This window comes from Grampus griseus (assembly GCF_964374135.1).
Source record: "Grampus griseus genome assembly, chromosome: 21".
Taxonomy (NCBI): Eukaryota; Metazoa; Chordata; class Mammalia; order Artiodactyla; family Delphinidae; genus Grampus; species Grampus griseus.
In genome coordinates, this window is record NC_139015.1 from 28,262,349 (window position 1) to 28,288,094 (window position 25,746).

The 25,746-nt window shown below is 40.1% G+C and overlaps 1 protein-coding gene across 1 annotated transcript in view; it reads left to right on the forward strand.

Annotated features, from left to right (window-relative positions):
• Window positions 1-705: 705 nt before the first annotated feature.
• The window catches only part of KCNU1 (potassium calcium-activated channel subfamily U member 1), a gene marked incomplete at its 5' end in the record, with an annotated part of 136,502 nt that continues 111,461 nt past the window's right edge, over window positions 706-25,746 (forward strand). The window contains 7 exons of the mRNA XM_082680408.1: window positions 706-852; window positions 4,096-4,212; window positions 14,704-14,765; window positions 15,925-16,015; window positions 17,715-17,826; window positions 18,781-18,856; window positions 20,569-20,644. Coding sequence (XP_082536534.1) covers window positions 706-852; window positions 4,096-4,212; window positions 14,704-14,765; window positions 15,925-16,015; window positions 17,715-17,826; window positions 18,781-18,856; window positions 20,569-20,644 — 681 coding nt within the window. The remainder of the gene's footprint in view (window positions 853-4,095; window positions 4,213-14,703; window positions 14,766-15,924; window positions 16,016-17,714; window positions 17,827-18,780; window positions 18,857-20,568; window positions 20,645-25,746) is intronic.

Consider the following 25,746-nt stretch of genomic DNA (forward strand, 5'->3'; position numbering starts at 1 on the left):
AGAGGAAATAAAAGCTATTGCTCTCATTTTGAACTTTACCTCCGCTGGACTAAAGGGTTTGCTGACAGGGTGGGGATAAAAGCAAGAAAGGGGAGGATCCCATAAGGAAGAGATAAGGGGAACAGATTCCTGAGCTCAAAAGCAGCCAGCCAGCGTTCGCCCGGGTGAAATTGCTTCCTGCAGCTCCTGCAGTCTGTACCGTGCCTTTCTGACTGAGAGGATATGCAAAACTCCTGAAGTGCTTTTCTCATCCGTCCTTCTGTGGTTACTGAGAATGTGGCATCACTTAGAAGAATCAGCACATTGACACATGTGGTTGGAAGTCATTTCACTCAAAAAGAGTTGTGCTGAAGTTGTTTGCACAAACCAAATGGATGACCCTTTGACCATGGCCACAAAGGATACAGTTTCCACAGGGTCGTGGAGAAAGTCAGTAACAGCATCCAATCTAGAATTCTGGTCTTCGAAGACCTATGTCGTGGACCTTCTGCCGTTCATTCATTTGCGTCCTGTGAGTTGGCACCTCGGTTGTTACTGGACCCTCTCGCTGTTACCGCACGGGTCTTAGGACTCTGGTACACCGAAGTCCAATTCCTGGAATCATTACCATGTGATCATGACATCATAGAAGAAGCAGCCCGACAGTTCTGTCTCCTGTTGTGTCTAACCAAGTCAGAGGACAGTAGTGGGGAAGCCCTGGGGAAAATGTCTTGTACAGCTGAGATCCAAGCAGCGTTTATTCTTTCCTCCCTTGTGACCTTCTTCAGTGGACTCCTCATCTTATTAATATCCAGGCTAATCTGGAGGAGCATTAATAAATGGCAAAAGAGCGAGGGAAAAGGAATTTTCTCGGTCAGTTCCCCTGAATGAAGATCAGAGACAGGTTTGGCATGCGTTTGTCTTCAGAAGACCATGGAGGCTTCACTCAGTTTTCCCGGGTTAACAGCCGGCTCTGATGCGGTGACTTAGAAACGGGTCCATCCTGCTCAGGGGTGGAAAACAGGACCCCGGGCCGCCATGCCAAAGGGTGCAGCTACAGGGCCAGGCCTCCTCTCCCACCACTGGGAGAAGCAGTGCCTTGTGTGGATGATGGTGCCTGTGAGCTCTGGAAGCAGATGTCATTGTTTTGAACAAAACACCCGCTAACGTGAGGTCTATGCCTCTATTTCAAATTTTAAAATGACAGTTGTGTTAGGTACCATGAGGAAGGCAGAAAGGAACGTCAGTGTCAACCTCACCTTCATGAATCATTCACGCAGGATGCTCATATACTCACAAGTATACATTGCCTTTTATACACGTTAATACAACACACAGAGTTGTGCACACAGGCCGAAACCCATGCATACGTGCACACGCCATCCAGCCACAAACTCAGGGACACTTTTTTACACCCAAACAAGCTTTGCAAGGGTGGGCACTATTGAATAACAACTGGAAAATGATGATGGTAAGAATAATGGTATCCTATCCAGATAAGACTCTGCTTAAGAGAATAAAAACGCTCAAATGTTACATAATGGCTGTTCTGGGACCAATGGTTGAAAGCAAAGATCTGTTCACAGATTTTCTTTCCCCAATTTTATTTTTCTGATTTCCATAACAGAACACATCAACTGTGTTTTGTAATTAATACTGAAAAGTTGCTTGAAACATTGCCTCTTGATGCTAAACATTGACGTAAAATAAAAGAATTTATAACTCGGTAACTTTTTAAGGTCATTGCCAGTGTCATCATATGAAATTCAGGTGTCTGCATTCTAGAAGTGCCTAATGTGGAATTCTATAGATTTTGTCGCTCAATGAGTTCATGCTGTTACTAATTATTTCTAGAGTAAAGGCAGTTAGCAGCGGCATAGCGATTGGGGAATGAATCCTGGGGTTCTGATTTCTTAACAGCACTGACGGTGCGTGAATGGGTACTGGATGTGGTGACTATGCCTTCTGCCTGTTTTTTTCAGTGCACAACTGAATTGGTAGAATTGTTTAATCTCCTTTGACTTCTGCTCCAGGAAATGTATCTTCTTCCCCATTATATTCATTTTTGTGTGGTTACAAAAATGTGAGAACGCATTTGTCCATAAACATTTGCTGTATTTTTCATTTCATTCTTTTGATATAATTTATGTCTGCCCTCCAGTCCAGAGGTACCTTTTCATTTCGAATAGGAAGCAGATGTTACAAAATGTTAATAAGCAGGGTCTGAGCAACCAGAAGACTATACTGTTCTGCTTTTAAATCTTGACGAGAGAGTTTCATAATAGTTGAGTGACTTCTTAATAATTTACCATATCTAATTAAATTGAGAGTGTTGTATTTTTCTCTAAGCCTTTGGGAAAGTTGGCCTAATGCAAAATTGTCACAAATCTAAGTACTGTGGAAAGTTCTTTTAAAAATTATTTGGAGGGCTTCCCTGGTGGCACAGTGGTTGAGAGTCTGCCTGCCGATGCAGGGGACATGGGTTCGTGCCCCGGTCCGGGAAGATCCCACATGCCGCGGAGAGGCTGGGCCCGTGAGCCATGACCGCTGAGCCTGCGCGTCCGGAGCCTGTGCTCCGCAACGGGAGAGGCCACAACAGTGAGAGGCCCGCATACCGCAAAAAAAAAAAATTATTTGGAGAGTCATAATTTTCTCCTTAAATGTGCATTTTAAAAGATATACTACATTCATAAGTATGATTTTATTATATCTTAGGGCCAGTTTGTTTTGCCACAAAAGGCACCTCAATTTTATAATGGAATTCAAATGAGTGTTCCATATTCATGCCATTGAATATTTTTTTAAAAAATCAATGCCCAGACCCCTTCCCAGGCATGCACAGGATGAGTCATAAGTATTAGTGGCAATCATTGATCAAGATATAAACTCTAGCAAATAACCATTTAATGAGACTTCTCTTCTTACCATTCAGAAAATACGAATAGAAAAATTAAATCATTTCAAAAACTTGGCTCCACATAAAATGAGCTTTTCTAAAAGTCAGAGAGGTCTTAGTCTGCATGGTGTGGTCAATCCCGGTTCACTTGTGTCTTTCTCAGGGGTAGTTCAAGACTGTCAACAGACACAGAGGCCAGTTCAGACTCCAGACTGTCCTCATTGCCTGCCCACCGGCAGGTCATTTAATTTCTCTGTACCTCGGTTTCCTTATCAATAGAAAATGGATTTAATCAGACTTACTTTGGCTACCTCATAGGATTATTATAAATTTCAAAGACAGTGGTCCCTTTGTATCCCTTTGTGGTTGCAGGACACACCCCCCAAACCTGAGGATGCTCAAGTCCCTTATATGAATAGCATAGCACAGTACTTGCATATAACTTGTGCACATACTCCAGTACACTTCAGATCACTTCTAGATTAGTTATAATACCTAATACAATGTAAATGCTGTGCAAATAGTTGTAAATATAATGCAAATGCTATGTAAATAGTTGTCGGCACCCCATAAATTCAAGCTTGTTTTCTGGAACTTTCTGAAATTTCTTTTTTTAAATATTTTCTAGCCGACGTTGGTTGAATATGCAGTTGCAGAACCCACGGATACAGAGTGGGGATTGTATAATAAGTAAAGGTAGTTTGTAAAGTTGAGGAAGGATCATACTTTCAACAGGATGTGATACCAAATAAGGAATAAAATCAACATAAAATAGCAAAAAGTTTCCTTCTTCTTTCTCACTCAAAAAAGCAAATACTTAAGTATCACCTCGAAATCCATTTGTAGTTTTTTTTCTTTGTCTGTGTATCTTGACAGAAAAGGATAAGACACTCATGCCCAGAACAGAGAGAAGCACACTGTTCCCGACCTTGATCATAACAGTAGTGTCAGTGTGAAGGGTCTGGGGCTGAGAGTATGTGAGATGGGCATGGTGAAGACTGCAGAATTCAGAATGAAAACACTGCCGAAGCGCAGTAGAATACAAACCCAGGAAAATTCATCGTGTGAAGTAGGGAATAAGTGAGTCCAGGGTTCCCGGCGTTGGACAAGGTGTAGTGCGTTCCGGCTGATGCTCCAGCAGGAGACGCCATCAACACACATAAAACAGATGACCTTCCCTGAGACCCAGCTCACTCTCGATTTCTTTCTCTTGCTTCTAGGAAGAAACATCACGTAGCCTGGACCGTAGACATTCAAGAAGTCTCACTTTCCAGGGAGTCTTCCGTGTTCATGTAGAAATGTTGCTCTCGGCACAGACCTTTGTGGGACAGGTGTTGGTGAGTACATTTCCAGTGCTCACTTGCTAACGAACTTTAGCCACGAGTGTGATGTATGGTCAGTGTGAAAGCATCTGCTGGCCTTTTCTAAAATACCACTACCTCCCAACGGCTATCTCCTTGTGTCTGTGCTCTCTACTGATGATTCTGCTTGCTTTTTCTTTGGAGTGAATATAATTACTTGGCATTACATTTTCTATTTGTTGTCAGCCTGTCCACTAGAAGAAAGACTTCATTAGGGCAAAGGTTGTGTGCCTTTCATTCTCCTTGCATGTAGATGGATGTCTGGCATGCAGCTGTTGCTCAAAAAATGTTAGTTTTCAGTGGATTCTCTGCCCTGTGAGGTACAACTATTTTCCCCTCCTTTGATTCCAACAGCTTCTTTTCTTCATTTTACAAACTGGTCTTTTTTGCCCCTCTATGATATTTATCATTTACTTCCTGTTTTAATCTAGGTAAACATTGACATATTAAAACCCAGTCCAGACATCATCTCCTCAGGCAGATTTTACCTTATCTCCATATTAAGCTAAGAGTCCCCTTCTCTAAGTTTCTATCATTTCCATTGAACGCTGTTAAATTAAAATTATCTGTGCATAAGCCTGTCTACCCTAGTGCACTGTGGACTCCTTGAGAGAAAAGACCGTCAAGGAAATGTTCACACCCCATTGTCTGGAAATAGCAGATGCCCTGTAAATGAATATTGCCCCATCGTCATTTCAGTAGTATCGTTTGATCTGACACATTCAAAAACAATCTGTAATTTGAGGGTATGCTGCCATCCCATGGTGGCATGGTGGAAGGGGACGTATGTGAACTAAAGATTATCCTCTGCTTTTTGTAATTAGTACAAACATCGTTCTTTTCTAGTTAATGTTGTTTAATTACGATCTAACTAATTTTTAAAACTTATCTTAAAGTACATAAGTAAAACTGCTTTGATAAACTCTACAGGGAATACTGAATCATCTGGAAATGTGTCTCTCTGTTTTTTTCCTTCTAAAGTTTTGGTCTCTTTTTTGAAATCCTTGTGCCTATGACCTGTTAGAGAAGGATTTTGTGATTCTCTATGATTTTTATCAGGGATTTGTTAGTTAGGATCTCTTCAAGTGTTCAAATCATGTTGGATTATATGTAGATAATGTTGGAAATAAGGTAGTAAAGGACCCTGGGGTGAGGCAGAAGAGAACTTCCACCATCTACCATGTAAGCACTGCATATAGGGATTGGGTGGGGAAGGAATGATCATTGACCACATATCAATAAAAATTATTTCTTTAATGATGGAAAAATTGTTTTCAATCTGTTATAGCTTATGATTAAATGGTTGGAACAACAGGAAGCATGGAGGAAAGGTTAAATTAGAATAAATAGTCTAGCATTGAAACACAAAATTGAGACTCTCAGTGAGGGTTCCAAGCAAGTGTTTTATGAAAGGATGAGAAAGAAAAAAAGTGGCTTATAGATTTCCTTCCTTCCATCCATCCTTTGTAATTTCCTTTCTTCTTTCTTTCAACAAATATTTACTGCTTGCCAACAACACGCAAAGCATATACTCTAGACATGATGAAATATGCAGGCAAAAATCTTGCACTTACGGGACTTAAATTTTAAATTCTAGTGGGGGTAGAGATGATGGATGTGCACATAAATAGATGAGATAAATTCACGTGGTGATCAGTGCTGTGAGGGAATGATGAATGACGTGTTTGTGAGTTTCGGTGGTTTTGGTGTTAGATCACATTAGATACAGTGATCTGAGAGGAAATCTCTGAAAAGGTAAGATTTGAGCTGAGACTTGAAGAATCAGAAAGCTAAAAGTGATTGAACAGTGGAAGGAACAGGTTTCCTAATAGAGAGAAGAGACTTGTGGATGTAAAGGGCTCAGATTACTGCAAGTACCAAATGAGGTTCCTGTGCTAGAGGCCAAAAGGGCAGAGGACTCTGCGGTCTGAGTGGAGACAGAACCATGCAGTGCTTTGCACTTTGTAGCAAAGAGCTAGGCTATTCAAATGGAATAATTTTATTCTAGTGCAAAGGGGAGTCACTGAGGGGTTTTTAAGCATGGGTTGACATGGTCTAATTATGTTTTAGAAATTCAAGAGGCATTAAAGTTTGAAAATAAAGGAATTGTCAAAGGCATACTAGGCAAATGACAGTAGTGTGAATTCAAGGCAAAAAAAACAATAAACGAAGCCAAGCAGCCTGTATTAGTTTCCTAGGATTGTTGTAACCAAGTACCACAAACTGAGTGGCTTAAACAACAGAAATTTATTGTCTCACAGTTTTGGAGGCTAGAAGTCTAAGATCAGAGGTTGGTTCCTTCTGAGGGCTGGGAGAGAGAGTCAGCTGCATGCCTGTCTCCTAGATTCTGGTGGTTTGTTGGTAATCTTTGGCATTCCTGGGCTTGTAAATGTACCCAGGTCTCTGGCTTCATTTTCACATGGTATTCACATCATGTTTCTTCTGTTCATGCCTGTGTCCACATTTCCTCTTTTTATAGGGACACCAGTCATATTAGAGTCCATCCTTATGACCTTATTTTAGCTTGAATACATCTGCAAAGACCCTATTTCCAAACTAGGTCACTTTCTGAGGTACTAAGGGTTAGGACTTCAACATACCTTTTTGGGGACACAATTCAACACATAATTTTGTAATGAAAATTTGTAACTAACTTCAACCAAGATATAACATCATGAGTATCATTATACCAAAAATATAACTTCAAGATAATTAATAAATAAAAAAGCAATATTAAAGACACATTGGTAGTATGCACTTTTAGTTCACTTATTTTATATCAGGAGACACTAAATAGAAAAGAAGAAGAAGGAGAAGGAGAAGGATAAAGAAGACCAAAGTAAATTAATTAATAACAAAGAGCTGACTGAAATGATCAAACCCATATGGTAAAAACATAAATTAAACCTACAAATGTCTACAAACTATTTGTAAAAATTCAGTATATATTAATAGGCCCTCAAAAAACAATCCCAATTAAAAAACTTACAAAGTAGAGGCAGAGGACATAAACTGAACACAGTACAATAAATGGACAGGAAAATAATAAACTCAGAAAAAAAGAACCAAAAACAAATAATTTACAGCTAAAAAATTGTAAATATCTCTTTCTAAAATGACTCTTGACTCAGAGAAATCAAACTTAAAATTGCAGAATATTTAGAGAGTAAAGATGATGAAAACATCACATATCCCTTGCACCTACATTATAAGTTGGGAATTGTTCTAAGTTAAATGCATAACATTAACAATTTATCTTGATAAATAAAAAATAATTAAAGTAAATGAATTATCAATGTTGAAAAGTCAGAGAAAGAAAACACATTAAATCTAAGGAGATATAAATAAGAAAGCTAGAAATTAACAAATTATAAAAGAGCTGATTATTTGAAACAAACAGTAAAATAGAGAAGTCAATAGGTAGGCTAAACAATCCAAGAGGGGAAAAGCCAAATATATGGAATAAGACATTAAAATGAGAAAATAAATACAGATAAAAAGGAAATTGAAAGATATATGCACAATTAAATATGAAGACCAAATGATTCCTTAGGACAACATAAATAAGCAAAACTGACCATGAAAAAAAGAAAGAAACTTAAACAGACCAAATAACTGGAAGATACAAAGATATTGTCAAAGACTTTATCAACATCACCGCCACTACCCTTCTGCCCCTCTGCCTGTGGGAGACCCAGACAATTTCAAGGTCCAGTCTGCTAGATCTTCAAATAGTGAATCTCTCTAATGCTAATTAAATAGTCCCAGGGCATAGAAAATACAAGAAAGAAAGTATCTGATTTTCTTTTTCAATGAAGGCACAGTATCTATATCAAAACCCACAGTGATGGCAAATTTAATAACATCTGTAGACTAATGTCTTAAAAACGTGGATACGTGGCCAACAACACAGTGTAAGAAGGAAAAGGAAGGAGGAGGATGAGGAGAGGAAGTTGTTGTTTAAAAAAAAAAGAAGGATGAAAAGAAAAAGAAGGAAAATGCAAATAGTCAAAAGAGAAAGAAAATATTATCTTCAAAACCAGAGACCTTCTGAGATCCTTCTAGAGATAAAACAAGACAATGTGCAGCTCACCTCTGCAGCATCTTTGGGTTTGTTGCTTTAGTTATCACAAGCGTGTTTTTACAGCTACCTGCGGGAGATTTTCTACTGAATTTAGTTCCAAAGAGTCCTATTCCTAAACTGTTCCTTTTTTTGGGCGCTATTAATTGTGTAACTGTGTTTCTCTGTTGTTTTGATAGCTAAAACATTTAAGAACCAAAAATATGGCTCATCTTTAGTAAGTGTATCTACTTTTAGCATCATCCTAGGCACTACTTTATGTCCATCTTCTATTTTTCTGTCTTCTCTGGCAGGATGAGTATAAGCCCAGGTTTTTGCAGGTTGTCCTGGTGTAACTGTTTAATAGAGTCTCTTTCATTCTTAAAAGTGTTATGTGTTGTGACAGTAAATGACATAACTGCCTTAGCTTTAAGTGAAAAGTTTTGTTTTTCAAAGCCACAGAACATTTTCCAGGGAAAATGAGCCATTAAAGAGAATATAACTTTGAAGGTCTCCTCGACTGCTCCATAGATTCAACTCCATCTTTCTCCTTTGACTAGAAAGTATGATTTTTTTTTTTCCTCTCTCTACTCCTAATTGACACCATTCCCCTCTCATGATGGGCCATGTCCCTCCCTTTTGGTCACATGTAGCCTTGCTGGAGATGTATACATTTCATTATATACATATATATATCGTGTGTAATTAATATCACATTTATCCTTCTTAATTTCAGTATCCTGTTGCTAGCCAACCAGGAAGCCACCGCACTGGTTGGCTAGCATCACAGGGACCTGGTAGGAATGGGCATCTTTGAGGACAGGTCCCCACCCATCCCAGGCTCAGTTTTTCAGTGCCCCGTGGAAGAAGGAGTGCAGGGGTTATGTTAGATGGTTGCCTGTTCCTCTGCAGAAGCAGCGTGCTACTTCTCAGGCTGCTTCTTTTTCAGACCTTCCTCATTCTGTCAGAGTGTCCTGGCCAGTACTTCGTTTCCTCCTAAATCATCATGTTGGTCAATTTCCTGATCACTGGGTTTATTTTCGTCGCTGGGGCAGCTTTGATGAGCTGAGTCTTCCCGAGCTCGCGCTCACACTTCCTCCCAGTCAGCTCTGCCGAGGGCTGCCACTCATCTCCCTTGTCAACCTGGGGATACCTGTATCCAGGATCCCGGAGGCTCCACCCAGCCGGGCTCAGCCTGGAAGCCGCAGGACAGCACTACGCATGCCCAGTGCTGGGTCCCGCCAAGCCTGTGCAGCCTTCACCCTGGACAGCCCTCTGGGCTGGCCTCGTTTTAACAGATTTTTCAGTTGAATTTCATTTATAAAATTGTTTTCCTCAGAGCGCTTCTTTGCTCACATCTCATAGACCTTGGCAAGTCATGTTCTTACTTTTAGTAATGCCCAGTTCGTCTTTAGGTTGTTTTAATTCTGATTTCTTGGTGGATTCATAATCTATTGTGAGGAGTGTTGTATGCTTTTGTTCCCTTGGTGTTGGACTGGCTCTCTTTTCTACTTTGGTGAAATTTATGGCCCAGGAATATCACTGCCTTTATGATCTCTAGTTTATGGAATTTATGGGGAAATTCTTTGTTGCCTAGTACATGATCAATTTTTATTACTGTGTAATGGACTTTTGAGAGAATCTGTGTATATTTTCCATACCCTTAATTATTTGCTGACTGATTGAAAAGGGCATGTCAACATTTTTCATTTATGATTTTATAGTTTTATCAAATATCTTACATTTCTAACATTTTGAGTTATATATTTTATGTAACATCAGTCAACGCATAGAGTTACCTATTATAACTCCTTGGTCGACGGTGCCTTTTACTGATATGAAATATCCATTTTTGTCACATTGAGTGGGTTTCTGTTGTTGTTGTTGTGTTTTTGTTTTGGTGTTTTTTTTTTACCCAGGGGATACACTTTAGAACATAATGTTAGCCGGTAACATTGCTTTCATTTTATTCATACTTGATTAGGATGTCTTTGCCCAGCTCTCTTTCAGTCTTTCTGTCTTATTATTTCCTCTTAGTGTGTCTCTTTAAATATCATGTAGCTGCACTTTTGTGTTTATTGATTTAAGAATGCATTTATTTGTTCATTTACTGGAGAATTTAATTATTCTCCTTTATGGTGATCTGTTTCATTGGTCTTTATAATATTTAGAGATTGAATTTACTGCATAATAGACTTTCTAAATTTCTGTGGCTTAAACAAACAAGCGGGGTGTGTTGGTAAAGAAAGGGAGAATGGTTGTTGGATAAACAACTAGGACCTTTGTGACATCTTAGTTTCTTATCTTATTGGAGAAGCGGAATGACATGGTGATTGAGAATTTTGAGAGACATGACCTTAAGCATTGGCTTCTCCACTTCATCTTGAACAAGCTAATTTTCCCAAATTGCACTTCTTTCATATAATGTGAATAACCTTCTTAAAATACTGTAGGGAGTATTGTAAACCCTTCAAGGGTGTCGTAAGTACTGACCATTCACTGATATTTACATTCCTTATTTGTTCCTTTTTGTTAATTTTATTTATTTTCTTTTGTATCTTTTGACTTGGGATTTTCCATTTTTAATAGAATATCATAGGTATATCAGTAAATGAAATTCAGAACAAACTTCCCACCTGTATTTCTCTCTAATAACATCTCTGCATGTTTTATATCTATATACTGCTCTCTCCTGAGACCTTTGGCATGTTTTTCCTCCACACTACCCCTCCTTCCTTCCAGAAATTGTTGAATTAATCTGAACACTCAGTTCCAGATTGCTACTGTGTTTTTTAGTTTTTTTGGCTTTTAGCATTATACAGCTGGTCAGATTTCCTTCTTAATATTTGCTTTAGAGTTAAAAATTTCATTAATTTTACCAGTTTTATTAGGCACCATTTTTTCTTACGTAACTTATTTTATCTTTCTAATTTTTTTTTTCTCGAGTACTTGCCATATTCCCTCGCGAGGGAAGTTGTGGGTGGTACACTTTCCGAATTGTTGCATCTCCCCCAGTTTTTCCCCCTTGCTCTCATAAGTGAACGATAATTTGGTTGGGTTTAGAATTCTTGGCTTGTAATCCTTTCTCCTAAAACCGCTGTAAATGCTGTTCCAAAGTGTCCTGGCTACTTAAGGATGCCAGACTCTCCTCTCTCAGCTCCAAATCCACCCTCTCTCCCCTGCTTTGTGATGCGAGGCTAGTGCACAGCAACCACATGTCTCTTTGGTCAGCTCCCTTGCGCTCTAGAGGAGGGGAAGGGAACTGCCTTCCTGTGTTTTACGTCTAGTTTTTTCAGCCTCACTTCATCAATGGCTTTTTCTTCCAGTAGCAGTGCTTGGTTTCAGTTTCCAGGCTTTTCCAACAGTCCCAGGACCAAGCTCACAGTGTCTCTTCAGACGTACCATTACCAGCCAACCCAGGACCCCTCCTCCCAAGTCTGAAGCCCCCTTCCAAAGGGCACCTCTTTGATGCCCTTTGGCATCGAATGTTTTTAAATGTTGCGAATCCCAACCTCCCTTTGTTGATCTCCCAGCCAGTCCTTGGGGCTGCAGCTTCTTGCAGTTACTGCCTCTGTGTCACCCCCGTGTTCCTTGGGCTTCTCAGTCCTCCAGTACTATTTAACAGCGTTTTAGAATCTCACCAGGAGCACTGATTGTAATTCTTAGATGTTTAACTACATATTCTATGCTCACTCTTTCACTGGACGTTATTTCATCTGTGTGCCCGATCCTCCTGTTTTCTTATACCTCCCGTATACCTGGCAGTTTTCTGGTGTCCTCTTATATTCACAAGTGAAGCTTTAGAGTACTCATAGCGCCCCTCGTTAACTGCGCTGGTGGCTGTTTGGATTCTGAAGACACCCATAACCGTCCACCCACTAAACGGGCTTTAAGCCCCACTGTAGAAATCACAGCTCAGGTGGCGGGCTTCCTACCCCTCCCGAATAGCCAGCACGTCCAGACTTTGCCCCTTCCGCCCGAGGGAAATTCATGAGTCCTCTCAGAATACCTCCCACTTCTACCTGACTCACCAAGCAGCCTTCACAAACTGTTAGCTCCCAGTGCTTTATTTTGGTTTGGGACACATTTTGTTGCTTATTATATATAATTCCTGGATCGTCCTTTTTAGGTTTGTGGCATGTAGTTGATATTGTTCTTAGATTGAATAAAACTAAATTTTTCTTCTTTTATTTATTTTTTTTGTTAACTTTATGGTGTGGAGGACTCTAAATATATGACCTTGTTACCATAGTTCTGGAAGCCTGTCAATACATGATTTATAGATGAAGAATCACCTATGGGATTTAGTAAGAGAGAAAAAATATGTAATCATACGTAAGGAGAAGAAAAAAGATTTCATGGGAACTATTAATAATTATCAATCTACTGATATATATATATATATGCACATACATATGCATATCCACTCCCAGCATTTTTCCTGAGCTTCAGACTACATTTGTAACCAAATATCTCCATGAGACCCACAGTCTTAGTGGTATCTCCATCGACACTTGATTCAGATGTTAAAATGGAACTGACAATAAGAGTTGAGACCCCAAGAAAAATAGATGCCACTAACTCCCATTAACCTGCATCATTGCCACTTACAAAGCACTTGGAAGAAGACTAGTTGAAGCTCTTAGCATCTTGACCAACCCCATGTAAATTGGGGTAAGCTGGAAATTGAAGAGGATTTTGGAACAAGCTCTTATTGTGGCAGAGGTATTGGGCGGGGGTGGGGGGGATTTCCTCCCCTGCCAAGCGAGGGACCACTTAGAAAGGTCAGCTGGCATCTCTTGGAACTCTGGGGACACAGAGAGCTGATGTCTGCCTCTTTGGTGAAGAGGGATGGCCACACTGAAGAGAATCTGTCCTTCTAGTGTTTGTTGGGGCAAAGAGTGCTTGAGCTGGTCCGTGGGCCAGATGTGGGTCACGTGTGAGAGTCTTCTCGAACCTGCCCAGTTAGGCATCCGGAGGGGGAAGAGTTCCAGCAGAATACAAGAGTGCAAGGTGCACTGAGAAAAGAGTTGTGAGCAGCCAGCGAGAGAGGACGCTTTCACTCAGCTTAAGGGAACCGCAGAGGGGACGCTTAGCAATTGAATGTTATCAAGCTGCTGCCTGTCTGCCCCCTCCCCTTGCACTTCTGATCCGTTTAAGTTGCTCTCCTTTATTTTCCTAGCATGCATCTTCTCACATACCACCTAAGGTACATATTAATTGCTATTTATTGTCTAGACCATAAGCTCCATAAAGGCAGGGATATTTGTATATGTTGTTGAATGATGTTTCCCAGTCAGCAGAATAATACTTGAGTCATGATAGGTACTAAAGAAATCTGTTGAATTTGGATATGAATTGAATTGGGAATCTCCAACAACCCAGGAAAATAAACAGTAAACACCTCCCGTGCCCGGAGAGCCCAAGGGTGAGAGCATAGTGATCTAACACCAGTCAAGTCCAACATTTCCTGCTATTACCTCCCCTTTCTGTTCACCGCCTGACACTGACCTACAGTTCTCAGAGGCCAGAGGTACCCTAGTCAGTAGGCAGCTAGGACTAAAAAAACAAAAAGCGTTAACAGAGAAGAAACTAATCTCTTTTTGCCTACTAGTAGCCCGCTCAAGGAACACCTGAACTGGAAGGGAGTGAAGCTTTAATTGTAAATAAAAGACAGTTTTACACAGGACTGAACATATTTTTTTAAATGTTTGGAAACTAGAAATAACTGATTACCTACAGTTGACCTAAAAATTCACCGAGGCTGCAAAATATTTCATCCAAATGTATTGAGGGTTTTAAATGGGCAAATTTCTGGTCATATTCCACAGATTCTCATTTTACAGACCAGGTATATTGGCAAGTTAAAGCGCCCATTTTCTCTTCTCACTTGATAGCATGTTCCCTCCCGTCAGAATTCTGCCCATCCTTTAGATGGGCATGTTTGGGACTGTTTCTTCTCCGACATCATAGGCAATTCAAGTTCAGAGTCTGTATCTCATGGCCCTCATTTTCTAGCGTGTAATGAAGTGCATAACACATGTTAAGCACTTAATAAATGTTTGATGAGTGAGTGAATGAATAAACAAAGGACTGCTTGAGCTCAGAAAACCTTAGGAGCAGCAGAAAGGACAAATTGTTTATTCTGAAGTGTGTGAACGTTAAAATTAGGTAGGTAAAATGGGTAGGTACATGCTCGTTTATTGAATACCCAGTAAAGGTCCAATCAGTTTTTGTTGAGTGAATGAATGAATGCTAACATAAATGAATGTGTGGGAAAAAATGGCTACAGATATATAGACAAGGGAAAAAGGTAAAACACAATTTTGTTGGTATGTTTATGCATCTATGTTCATGCTAATAGAATGGATCTGTACATTTGTCTGTGGTTTGTTTTTTTTTTCCAGGTGATCCTTGTCTTTGTCCTAAGCATTGGGTCTCTTATAATCTATTTCATCAACTCCACTGAGTGAGTAAAATCCCCTGTCAATCTTGTCTGCTCATATCAGTAGCTTATGAGCTAATTTGGAATATTCTGTCAGGAATAATGCTTAATATACTTTCACGTAAACTCACACACGCAAGCTCATAAGAAAAGGATAAGTGTTTCCCCTAGGAAGTACTAGTTTCCCCTAGGAAGTACTAGTTTCCCCTAGGAAGTACTAGTTTCCCCTAGGAAGTACTAAACCCAGCTCCACAAACAAACGAAAAAATGCATGAGTTTCTCCTGTATCCTGTCATTCTGCACTGTTAGGAGCTGGGGTGCTGTGCATATGTCTATTCTAGTTTCTGGGACTACAAGCTTCCAGCTGTTGTCTCCTCCTTTGGACCGTTTATGTGGGTCTTACGTGCCTTTGGATTCCTTAGGTGTTAAAGCAGAAATTCTGTAGTCATTTCAGGGTTTCTCATAGGTTCTAGACAAGTTCGGATGGTCTGAGGAAAGAAAATGCTAGACCTCACCGGGGATGTAGGAGCAAACTATCCTCTGTTCTTCTCTGAAGGCATTCCCTTCTCCTGTGCCAAAGTTAGGACAGCTTCTTGGACACAACCCAACCTAATCTGAACTCCATGCTGATCCTCTGGGAATTTTATTGGATTTCCAGCTAAAGTAAAACTGGGATTACAGGGCCACACAAGTCAGGCAACTTTAGAGATCCTACAGAAACTAGAAGTCTTCGTTTTGTGGATTCCTTACTGACATTTTAGGAACATTTCCTTGGAATTTGCTTCAGATCAGTTCATTGGACGCAGAGTAGCTCTCTATCAGAAGTATACTGAAGCCAAAATTTCCTGGCTGGGTAAGATGGGCTTGCACACCAAAAAGAGCCACATAACCTCTGTGCCTCTGAATCCCATTGATAAAATGAAAATGGAACCAATAAACTCTGAAAAGAAGAGAAGGTGATTCTTCTGTTATTTTCAGCTACATTCACGGCCCAGTGGTTTTGTTCATGCATACCTCTACTCCCAAGAGAAAAGTAATTTCCTTGAGATGTGCACATAAGTGTCTGGGTTGACCATTCATGGTAAATAAATAGAAAATTGCCCACCCGTTCTCTTTATTTGGTCCTCTGTAGCCACAGCTTTTAAAATGTCCACTTTATAAGCTGTCTTTGTTTCTTTTCCAGCCCTTTTGGAAGCTGCTCTTCATACCAAGACAAAACCATCCCGATTGATTTGACTTTCAATGCTTTCTTTAGTTTCTATTTTGGATTGAGAGTAAGTACCTATTGAACATGGGAGTAAACAGGGGAATACAACCGGCACACTGTAAAGAGATCTGTGTTACACAAAGAGATGCCTTCCTTAGACAATCTGCCTATGCTTTCAGGCTCTAAAGCCAGAGGGTCTGGGCCCTCAATTGTCAAATGTATAACGAGACCCCCAAACTCTCTCCTGCACTTGAAACTGTAAACCAGGTCAACAATTTTAACACAAATGAAAAGGATTCCTTGTTAAGATATAGTCGCCCTATCACCCTGTCCTTCTTATTGGCTTCCCACTTGCCACTCAGAAGAGTGACTGGTAATCACAGGAGAGCAGAACCTGAGTAACAAGCCTCTGAAAATGTCATCAGCTCCACTGATGGCATATGTGCCGTATAAATCTATAAAATACTCTTGTGTCTTTAATTTCGTTGCATTCATGTATTCAATAGTTCTCTCATTCCACAAGCACTTTTTGAGGGCCCACCCTAGATCTAGATTCTAGATTTATCTATCTCATGTTTGTGAGATAGATATACACACACACACATATACACACAGACATATAGATACACACAGACATACACACACAGGCACACACAGACATGTACACACACACACACACATATATGCACACATATACACACACATACCCATATATACACACAGACACACATATACACACACAAATATATACACACATATACACCCATATATATGCACATATACACACACATATATACACACATACACACACATGCACATATATATACACACACACATATACACACACATATATACACTCACATATGTACCCATATACACACATACACACACATATACACACACATATATATACACATATACACACGCACACCTATATGCACACACATATATACACACATACACAAACGTATATATATACACATGTATATATACACATATATACACACACATATATACACACGTACACACACAAACATACACACACAGAGGTATATATATGCACATGTAAGTGTATATATAATATGTATGTGCATATGAAAGGTATGGTATGTATGTATTTCTGTGACCTTCCTTCAAACTTATTTCAGCCACACTGGCCACACTGGCCATCACAGTCTTATTTTTACAGCAGCCCCTCCCTTCTGGAAGCACCTGCTTTCTTATTCCAAATAGGGAAGCTCATAAACACAAGCCTTGGCCAACCAAGCTTCTAGACCTTTTCCATTGAAGACCATCCTAAATCTTGTATCTTCATTGCTCACAAATAGGGGGTTTTACCTATATAATTATATATATATCTGGAAGCTCTAGGAGCAGTAGGAAGGTCAAAGTGATTATCCTGAAGTAGGAGAGTTAAGATCTGGTAAGTAAGGTGGATTCACGTTCATTCATTGAATACCCCCTAAAGTACAATCTCTTTATCTATATGAATATATAGGTGTATGTGTGTGTGTGTGTATATATATATTTATTTATTTATTTATTCATTTTTATATAGATATATATTTATATATATAAATGTGTATTTACTTATATAGCTATATAAATATATGTGGGTGTATGTATGTATACATTGTATGTATGTAATAGAATGCGGTCAGAGCTTCCGTTGGTGGATGAAGTGTACCTGGAAAGAGCCACTCTTGTGTTCACTGTAGAATTTTTGAGGGTAACAGAATCTGGGGTCTTCTGTTTTCATTTCATAGTTTTTGGCAGCTGACGACAAGGTCAAGTTCTGGTTGGAGATGAATTCGATTGTAGACATCTTTACCATTCCACCAACCTTTATTTCTTACTATTTGAAGAGTAACTGGCTAGGTAGGTGAGTTGTGGGAATCAGAAGCAATCTCAGGGAAAACCCCTCAACACTCATCTGTAAGTATCCTTTCATTTTCCTTTAAAGCCTAAATGACGTTTAAAAAAAATTCCTCCCCATGATCGTATGGTTTCGTAATACATTTTCAGAACCCATTCTTTTTTTTACCCCAGTCCCTGGCGATGGGCCTGATGCCAGTAGGTGAACAGGGTTGTTTATTGTTTATGGATTATCCACACCTGAGGGCAGGGCGCCAACATCCTAGCCCCCTGTGGCACCTTTGTGCTGAGATCCCACATGACTGGGAGAAGTGAAAAGCCTCCCGTGGTCTTTAAAAAGTATAAGTCATCATATCCAGACATGCGGTGACCTGTTAGAGAGTTTTTTAATGAGTTACTTTGTCTTTAAGGTGGATGTATTGCCAGTACGTGGGCGTTCTGTGGCTTTTGTCAGTTTTTATGTAATCTTATACTATTATTTATTATCTACAAAATATTTTTTACTAGTGTTACTATCAGACTACATAAAGGCAAACAACATGCAAACCCTGGGGCGCGTATCACAGAGACTCTATAGTCAGGAGTTAAAGTGGTTTATGGGTCACTTGCTCTCCATTCTAAAGAAGAGTTAAATAGAGTAAACCGTGAGTTGTGCTTATTGCGTACTTTGTAATATACTACTACTCAGCAACCCTTCGAGGTAGGTGTCATTACAATTCCCATTTTACAGATGAGGAACTGGAGGAGCTAAGGGCGTTGCTTTACATTACAACAGCCATTGAGTGAACCAGAATTTGAACCAGTGCTCAGGTCTTAAACTGATGACATTGTAAGATACCATATTTGAGCGTTTCAGGGAAAGGAAGAACGTGAGCAGTCCCAGGTGTGGTATAATTCAGACTGCTCCCTCAGTGACCCTCATCTTTCAGCAGCTTTCTTTTTTTGATTGCTTTGTAGGTTTAAGGTTCTTAAGAGCATTGCGGCTGCTGGAACTCCCTCAAATCTTGCAAATTCTGAGAGCCATCAGGACCAGGTAAATGCCAGCCCTGCCTCAAGTACTACTTACTCACTCATTCAGATTAGGAAATTCAAATGTTAACTGAACCTTCAACTCAGCTCATTTCCCATCAGAAACTTCAGTGCAAAAGTCACAAAATCCCTTACTTTCCAAGATACCATTCGCTTACTTTTCTCTCACTGCATTAACCTCACACACAGGCTGGAAAGTTTGCAATCATCTTGAAGAGTTTGTTTCTTCTCTGTTTCTTGGACCTACAATGTGTCAGTCCATTTAGGTTTTAATTCTCCCCCCCCACCGAAAAAAATTTTTTTTTAATCAAAGCAATTCAGACAAAATAGACTTTATAAAGACTGTTACAAGAGATAAGGAAGGACACAACATAATGACCAAGGGATCAATCCAAGAAGAAGATATAACAATTGTAAACATTTGTGCACCCAACGTAGGTGCACCTCAATACATAAGGCAAATGCTAACGGCCATAAAAGGGGAAATCGACAGTAACACAATAATAGTGGGGGACAGATCGTCCTGACAGAGAATAAGGAAACGCAAGCCTTAAATGACACATTAGACCAGATAGACTTAATTGATATTTATAGGACATTCCATCCGAAAGCAGCAGAATACACTTTCTTTCTCAAGTGCACACAGAACGTTCTCCAGGATAGATCACATCTTGGGTTGCAAACCAAGCCTCGGTGACTATAAGATAATTCAAATCCTATCAAGCATCTTTTCTGACCACAACACTATGAGATTAGAAATCAATTATAGGGAAAAAAAACTGTAAAAAACAAACACATGAAGGCTAAACAGTCTGTTACTAAATAATCCGTGGATCACTGAAGAAATCAGACACTTTGACTCTATACACTCGTTGTCGTGAATCGATCCTCTGCTGTCTAGGAATGTAAGACAATTCCTCCAAGCCTGAGAGCTGCCCAGCAGCAGCAGTGAGCTCTTGCTTACAGAAACAGAGCTACCTAAATAGCTCCAAAAAAATAAAATTACAGTTAAAAAAAATTCCAAACTACCTTTAAGCAGAAATCCTGTTAAAGTTTTAGGCAATTTGGTCTAACGTTACCCACTCACAATCTCCATGCCTCTGCATTCTCACTAGAAGCATCGCATAGTACCGGCCAGCTGGGTCTCACTGCTATGGGTTGATGCTTTATGGAGCATTTGCGCTCGGAAAGGGCTGTTCTTGTGTGGTCAGTAGCCTTGCTGAGAACCACAGAGATTTCAGCTAAACTCTAGGGCTTTCCCTAGGAGACAGGCGCTTGTTTGATCCTCTTCATTCGAAGATCCCGGTGTGAGTTTAGCAATATGGAACTACATTTCTGTGACCTCCTCAGAATTTCATTTTGCAAGCCCACTCTCTGGATCCTTGGCACACTGCCTTTTTTCAGTATAATATTAGGCTAGTGGAGATCATCAGAACCTAAACTTTTTGAACACGTGTGTGTGACGGGGTGTGCCTGAGAGTTGTGCATCTCCAATTTTAATATGGATACGAAGCAAGCAGGGGATCCTGTAACAATGCAGAGCAGTAGGTCACGGCAGGGCGTGGGATGCTGCATTTCCAGTATGCTCCTAGGGAAGTGTAGCATTGTTCCTGGTCCGTGTCCCACACTTTGAGGAGCGAGAGTTTAGAGGATGAGGTATTTGTGTTGTTCAGGAACCTGTCAGAACCCAGCAGCTCTTTGTCTTTCTTCCCCTAGCAATTCAGTGAAGTTTTCCAAGCTGTTATCCATCGTTCTGAGCACCTTGTTCACTGCTGCAGGATTCATCCACCTGGTGAGCATCTCATCCAACTCCTTGATGTTGCGAGTGAGCATGAATGTCTTTTATTTGAAAAATGCAGGCGAACCTTCTGAGCTCCTGTCTCCATCACTATAATCAGTGTGAAGTTTATCTTTTCACCTCCTCTGGATGGGTTTTCTCCACCCCATACTTCTCACAAATATGTATCTTCTACACTCACGGTATCGATGTTCCTTCTTCCGACTTTTAAAACCTGCTCTTAGGAAAGGGTTTAATAAGTTTACTCTTCTAAGGTATAAGCAATAGGTAAAGTTTTTGTTTTGTTTTGTTTTGTTTTTTTGCGGTACGCAGACCTCTCACTGTTGTGGCCTCTCCCGTTGTGGAGCACAGGCTCCAGACGCGCAGGCTCAGCGGCCATGGCTCACGGGCCCAGCCGCTCCGCGGCATGTGGGATCTTCCCGGACCGGGGCACGAACCCGTGTCCCCTGCGTCGGCAGGTGGACTCTCAACCACTGCGCCACCAGGGAAGCCCTAAAGTTTATCACTGTATCATCATAGGGGTTCCAGCAATTTGAAAAAGAATAAAGGGTCAGAGAAATGAAGCCAGTGCGAGAATTTTGTACTTACAAAAGCTGGAGAGTTGGGTGAGGGAGCAGTTGCTGAGTTGCAAAAGGGAGTTTGGGGACTTTCTTTGTTCCCCTGGAATCAATCTGTATACATAGCTGCCTCCTTCGCCTACAATGCCATATAATCAGCAACATAGTAAATGGACTTCAACAATAGGAAAGAAACTCCTGGACTTTATTGCTCCAGGAAAGTTGAAGAGAAATCATTAGAAAATGTAGAAATTGAAGTGTCACGTTAAAAGCCTGCAAAGGCCTTTGAGAAAAGCAAAACCGAACAAAAAAATAGAGCAGAAGTCTTTTCCACTTGAGCCCTTCTCTCAAAATTAATTTAAAAATCACAAGGAAAAGGAAAAAAAAAAGTTAAAGAAAGAAACTTAACCATGTTCAGTTCATCAAGAAAAGTGTCAAACACCAAATTTGTTTGGTGTTTCAAGAAACAGATACTACTATGCATAAAATAGGTAAGCAACAAGGATTTACTTTATAGCACAGGGAATTATATTCAATATCTTATAATAACCTATAATGGAAAATAATCAGGAAAAATTACTGAATCACTATGCTGTACACCTGAAACTAACACAATATTGTAAATCAACTCTACTTCAATTAAAAAAAAAAAAGAAATCTGAAACCAGCCACATCCTTCCTCATCATGCAAGCAGGAGACAGATTTTCTGGAGAAGAAGTATCACAGCAGTAAAGGTAGATCCCTGCATCTGGAGGTTTAGCCGAAGGGGCATGGGTCTACACTGGGAGAAGCAGTCACCAGTGTTCCCGTAGAGACCTGTTGGCCATCACAGAACGGTAGGCAAAAGGATGCTAAAGGAGAAACCATGGTAACAGGTTTTGGGGGATTTTTTTTCCTTTAATAGAGGTTCCAATGAGGGGCTCTCAGGCTGAATGGGGCCTACAGGCATATTTTATTGGACCTAAGATGTTTGTATTATCTGTTTGCTATTTTTGTATTGGTTGATAAGTTTTTTCAGAGAGCTCATATTAAAAGACCTGGATTTCTGGATTCTTTGCAAAAACACAAGATTCTGGCAACCCACTCTCCCAAGGCCACCAACAGCCCTGGCTGAAGAGTAGCTGCTCCCTGTAAATCTCACAGGCTTCTGGTTTGAACACGGTCTCAGGCCCTTCTAAGCACGTGAACATGTGCTCCTATGGGACGTCCAGTCACCCTGGGGAGGAGACCTCCAGTGAGGATGCGTGCAGAGAAAGAGGGAGAAGCCACCTGATGGTTTTGGACTCAGGGCCATCTACTGTGGGTCACACCAACGTCTGAGATGTGAAAAACCTAGAAAAGCTGTAACCCAGAGCAAAAAATTAGTAGATTTTGTTCAGAGGATATTTGAAATGACAAACCGAAATAAAAGCTATGATTGTTCCAATGGTCCCAAGTCATTCCTTCCCGTACTTACACCGTCCTTCAGCTAAAAGTTGATACCGGGCTTCCCTGATGGCGCAGTGGTTGAGAGTCCACCTGCCAATGCAGGGGACACGGGTTCGTGCCCCAGTCTGGGAAGATCCCACATGCCACGGAGCGGCTGGGCCCGTGAGCCATGGCTGCTGAGCCTGCACGTCTGGAGCCTGTGCTCCGCAATGGGAGAGGCCACAACAGTGAGAGGTCTGCGTACTGCAAAAAAAAAAGAGTTGATGCCATTGGAGGGTGAGTGTCCACCAGAAAGGAACCAGCATGGTGCCTATGCTAAAATTCTGCCCAGAACAGGGAGTGTGTTGGAAAGCAGAGACATCAGCATAACAGTTACATCGCATAAGGGCTGTCAGAGCAACAATAACATGATAATTTGCCCAAGGGAACAAAGGAAATGTTAAGGAAAAGCCCTTCTTATACAAGGCTTTAAAAAACTGAAAATGATACTTCAAACAAAATACTTAAGGTTTTAAATAAAAGATTACTAAACCGTAGCAGGAGTTGGTAAAGGGCCCAAAGATACCAGAGAAAAAGAAGAAAAACGTTTTACAGAGCCAAAAACCACATTAGAGGGGACACAAATGTACTAAGTGTGACAGAAATATGCTCAGAAACATGGCGGACAGGATTGAGGCAAATCATGCCATGGAACAGGACAAAGATACTTAAATGATATGGAGAAAAAACGTGAAAGATGGGTCATGTTGATTTAACGTACTGTAAAATTCATGCTCCTGAAGAAGGGGACACAAATACGGTATCAGAAAAATGTTTGAATATAAAGTATTGAATCTGTAGTTTAGAGGGTATACAGTATCCCAGGAGAAATAACCCTAAATGAGTCCAACCATAGTTTGGAACAATTACCAACCTTTAAGGGTAAGGAGAGAATCCAAGCAGAACAAAGAAAGGTCTATATTAGGGGGGAAATGAAACTAGCCTCAGATATCTTGCCAACATCAGTCAGTGCAGGAAGGTGACAGAGCAGTGTCTGCCAAGGTTGTGTGCGAGTGTAGCCCATCTGTCACTTTAAGCACATGGAAGAGAGAAGAGCATCATGAGTCCCTTTTAAAAATGACCTTGATGATAAAATCCAGCCACATAGGAGACGGGTCAAAACCAAGACCTCAAGAATGAGGAAACCATGATAAAAAGGAGTGATGGTGATTACTGACTGGATTGAAAATAGAACAGAGACACGGCCAAGGGAATTGTGGGTACAGCCTAGAACACACATGTACCATGTAAAAATAATAAAACCAATACAAATAATGGAGAGGTAGGCACGGATGGGAGAGTGTCCTCATGTCCTCCACCTCCATAGCACAGCTCACCTACGGTTGAAACATAAGGTTTAAAAGTGTAAAGTTTCAGTTTTGAAATGTGACATTAAAAATAGGTAACAATTCCATATATTCACATTGGCCCATAATCTTTCATCTTTAAGTTATTTCCCATCTGGGGCTGAGGGTCGATGCTAACAGGGTCCAGGGCAAGAGCAGGGTGGCCAGGTAGACCAGCAGGAGTGACATAGAGGTTCCAATGAGGAACCTCTATGGGAGTGGGGAGGGGTTTGAAGCACTAAAGCAGTACTTCCAAAGAGGGTGAGTTAAATGGGAAAGGGTTATTTGACTTACTGTGAAGGAGATTTCTAGGTTGAAATAAGTTTAGTTTCGGTTTGTAAAACATGCTGTACAAGGGTATGATGGAAGCCCTGTGCTAAGATGGTTACAAGACACTATGGGGTTTTAGCTTAAAGCAGACTGTCCCAAGCAACACTTCAACTCCTGGAAAAAATATATGTATACACATATATATTATAGTATATATATCATATACATGATTTTTAAAATTGAAGTATAGGTGCTGTACAGTATTATAGGTTACAGTGTACAGGATCGTGATTCACAGTTTTTAAAGGTGACACTGCATTTATAGTTATTATAAAATAGTGACTGTATTCCCCGTGTTGTACAATATATCCTTGTAGCTTATGTTATACCTAATAGTTTGTACCTCTTACTCCCTTACCCCTATATTGCCCCTCCCCACTTCCCTCTCCCCACTGGTAACCACTAGCTTGTTCTCTCTATCTGTGAATCTGTTCATTCTTTGTTATATTCATTAGTTTGTTGAATTTTTTAGATTCCACATATGGTATCATTCAGTATTTATCTTTCTCTGTCTGACTTATTTCACTTAGCATAATACCATCTGAGTCCATCCATGTTGCTGCAAATGGCAGAATGTCATTCTTTTTTATGGCTGAGTAGTATTTCATTGTATATATATATATATACCACATCTTTTTCCGTTCATCTGTTGTTGCATACTTAGGTTGCTTCCCTATCTTGGCAATTGTAAATAATGCTGCTGTGAACATTGGGTTGCATGTATCTTTTTGAATTAGTGTTTTTAGGTTTTTTTTTTTTCCAGATATATACCCAGGAGTGGAATTGCTGGGTCATATAGTTGTTCTATTTTTAATTTTTTGAGGAACCTCCATACTGTTTTCTACAGTGGCAGCACCAATTTACATTCTCACCAACAGTGTAGGAGGATTCCATTTTCTCCACATCCTCACCAACACTTGTCATTTGTGTTCTTTTTGATGATGGCTGTTCTGACAGGTGTGAGATGACATCTCATTGTGATTAGGGTTTGCATTTGATTTGCAACATGATTAATGATGTTGAGCATCTTTTAATGTGCCTGTTGGCCATCTGCATATCCTCTTTGGAAAAATGTCTATTCAGGTCTTTGGCCCATTTTTTAATTGTTTTTTTGATGTTGAATCGTAGGAACTGTTTATATATTTTGGATATTGACCCCTTCTCGGTCATATCATTTGCAAATATTTTCTCCCATTCAGCAAGTTGTCTTTCCATTTTGTAGATGGTCTCCTTCACGGTGCAAAAGCTTTTAAGTTTAATTAGGTCCCATTTGTTTATTTTTATTTCCTTTGCTTTAGGAGACAGATCCAAAAAACTATTGCTTCGATTTATGTCAAAGAGTATTCTGCCTATGTTTTCCTCTAGGAGTTTTATCTGTGTGATTTAAACTTGGTT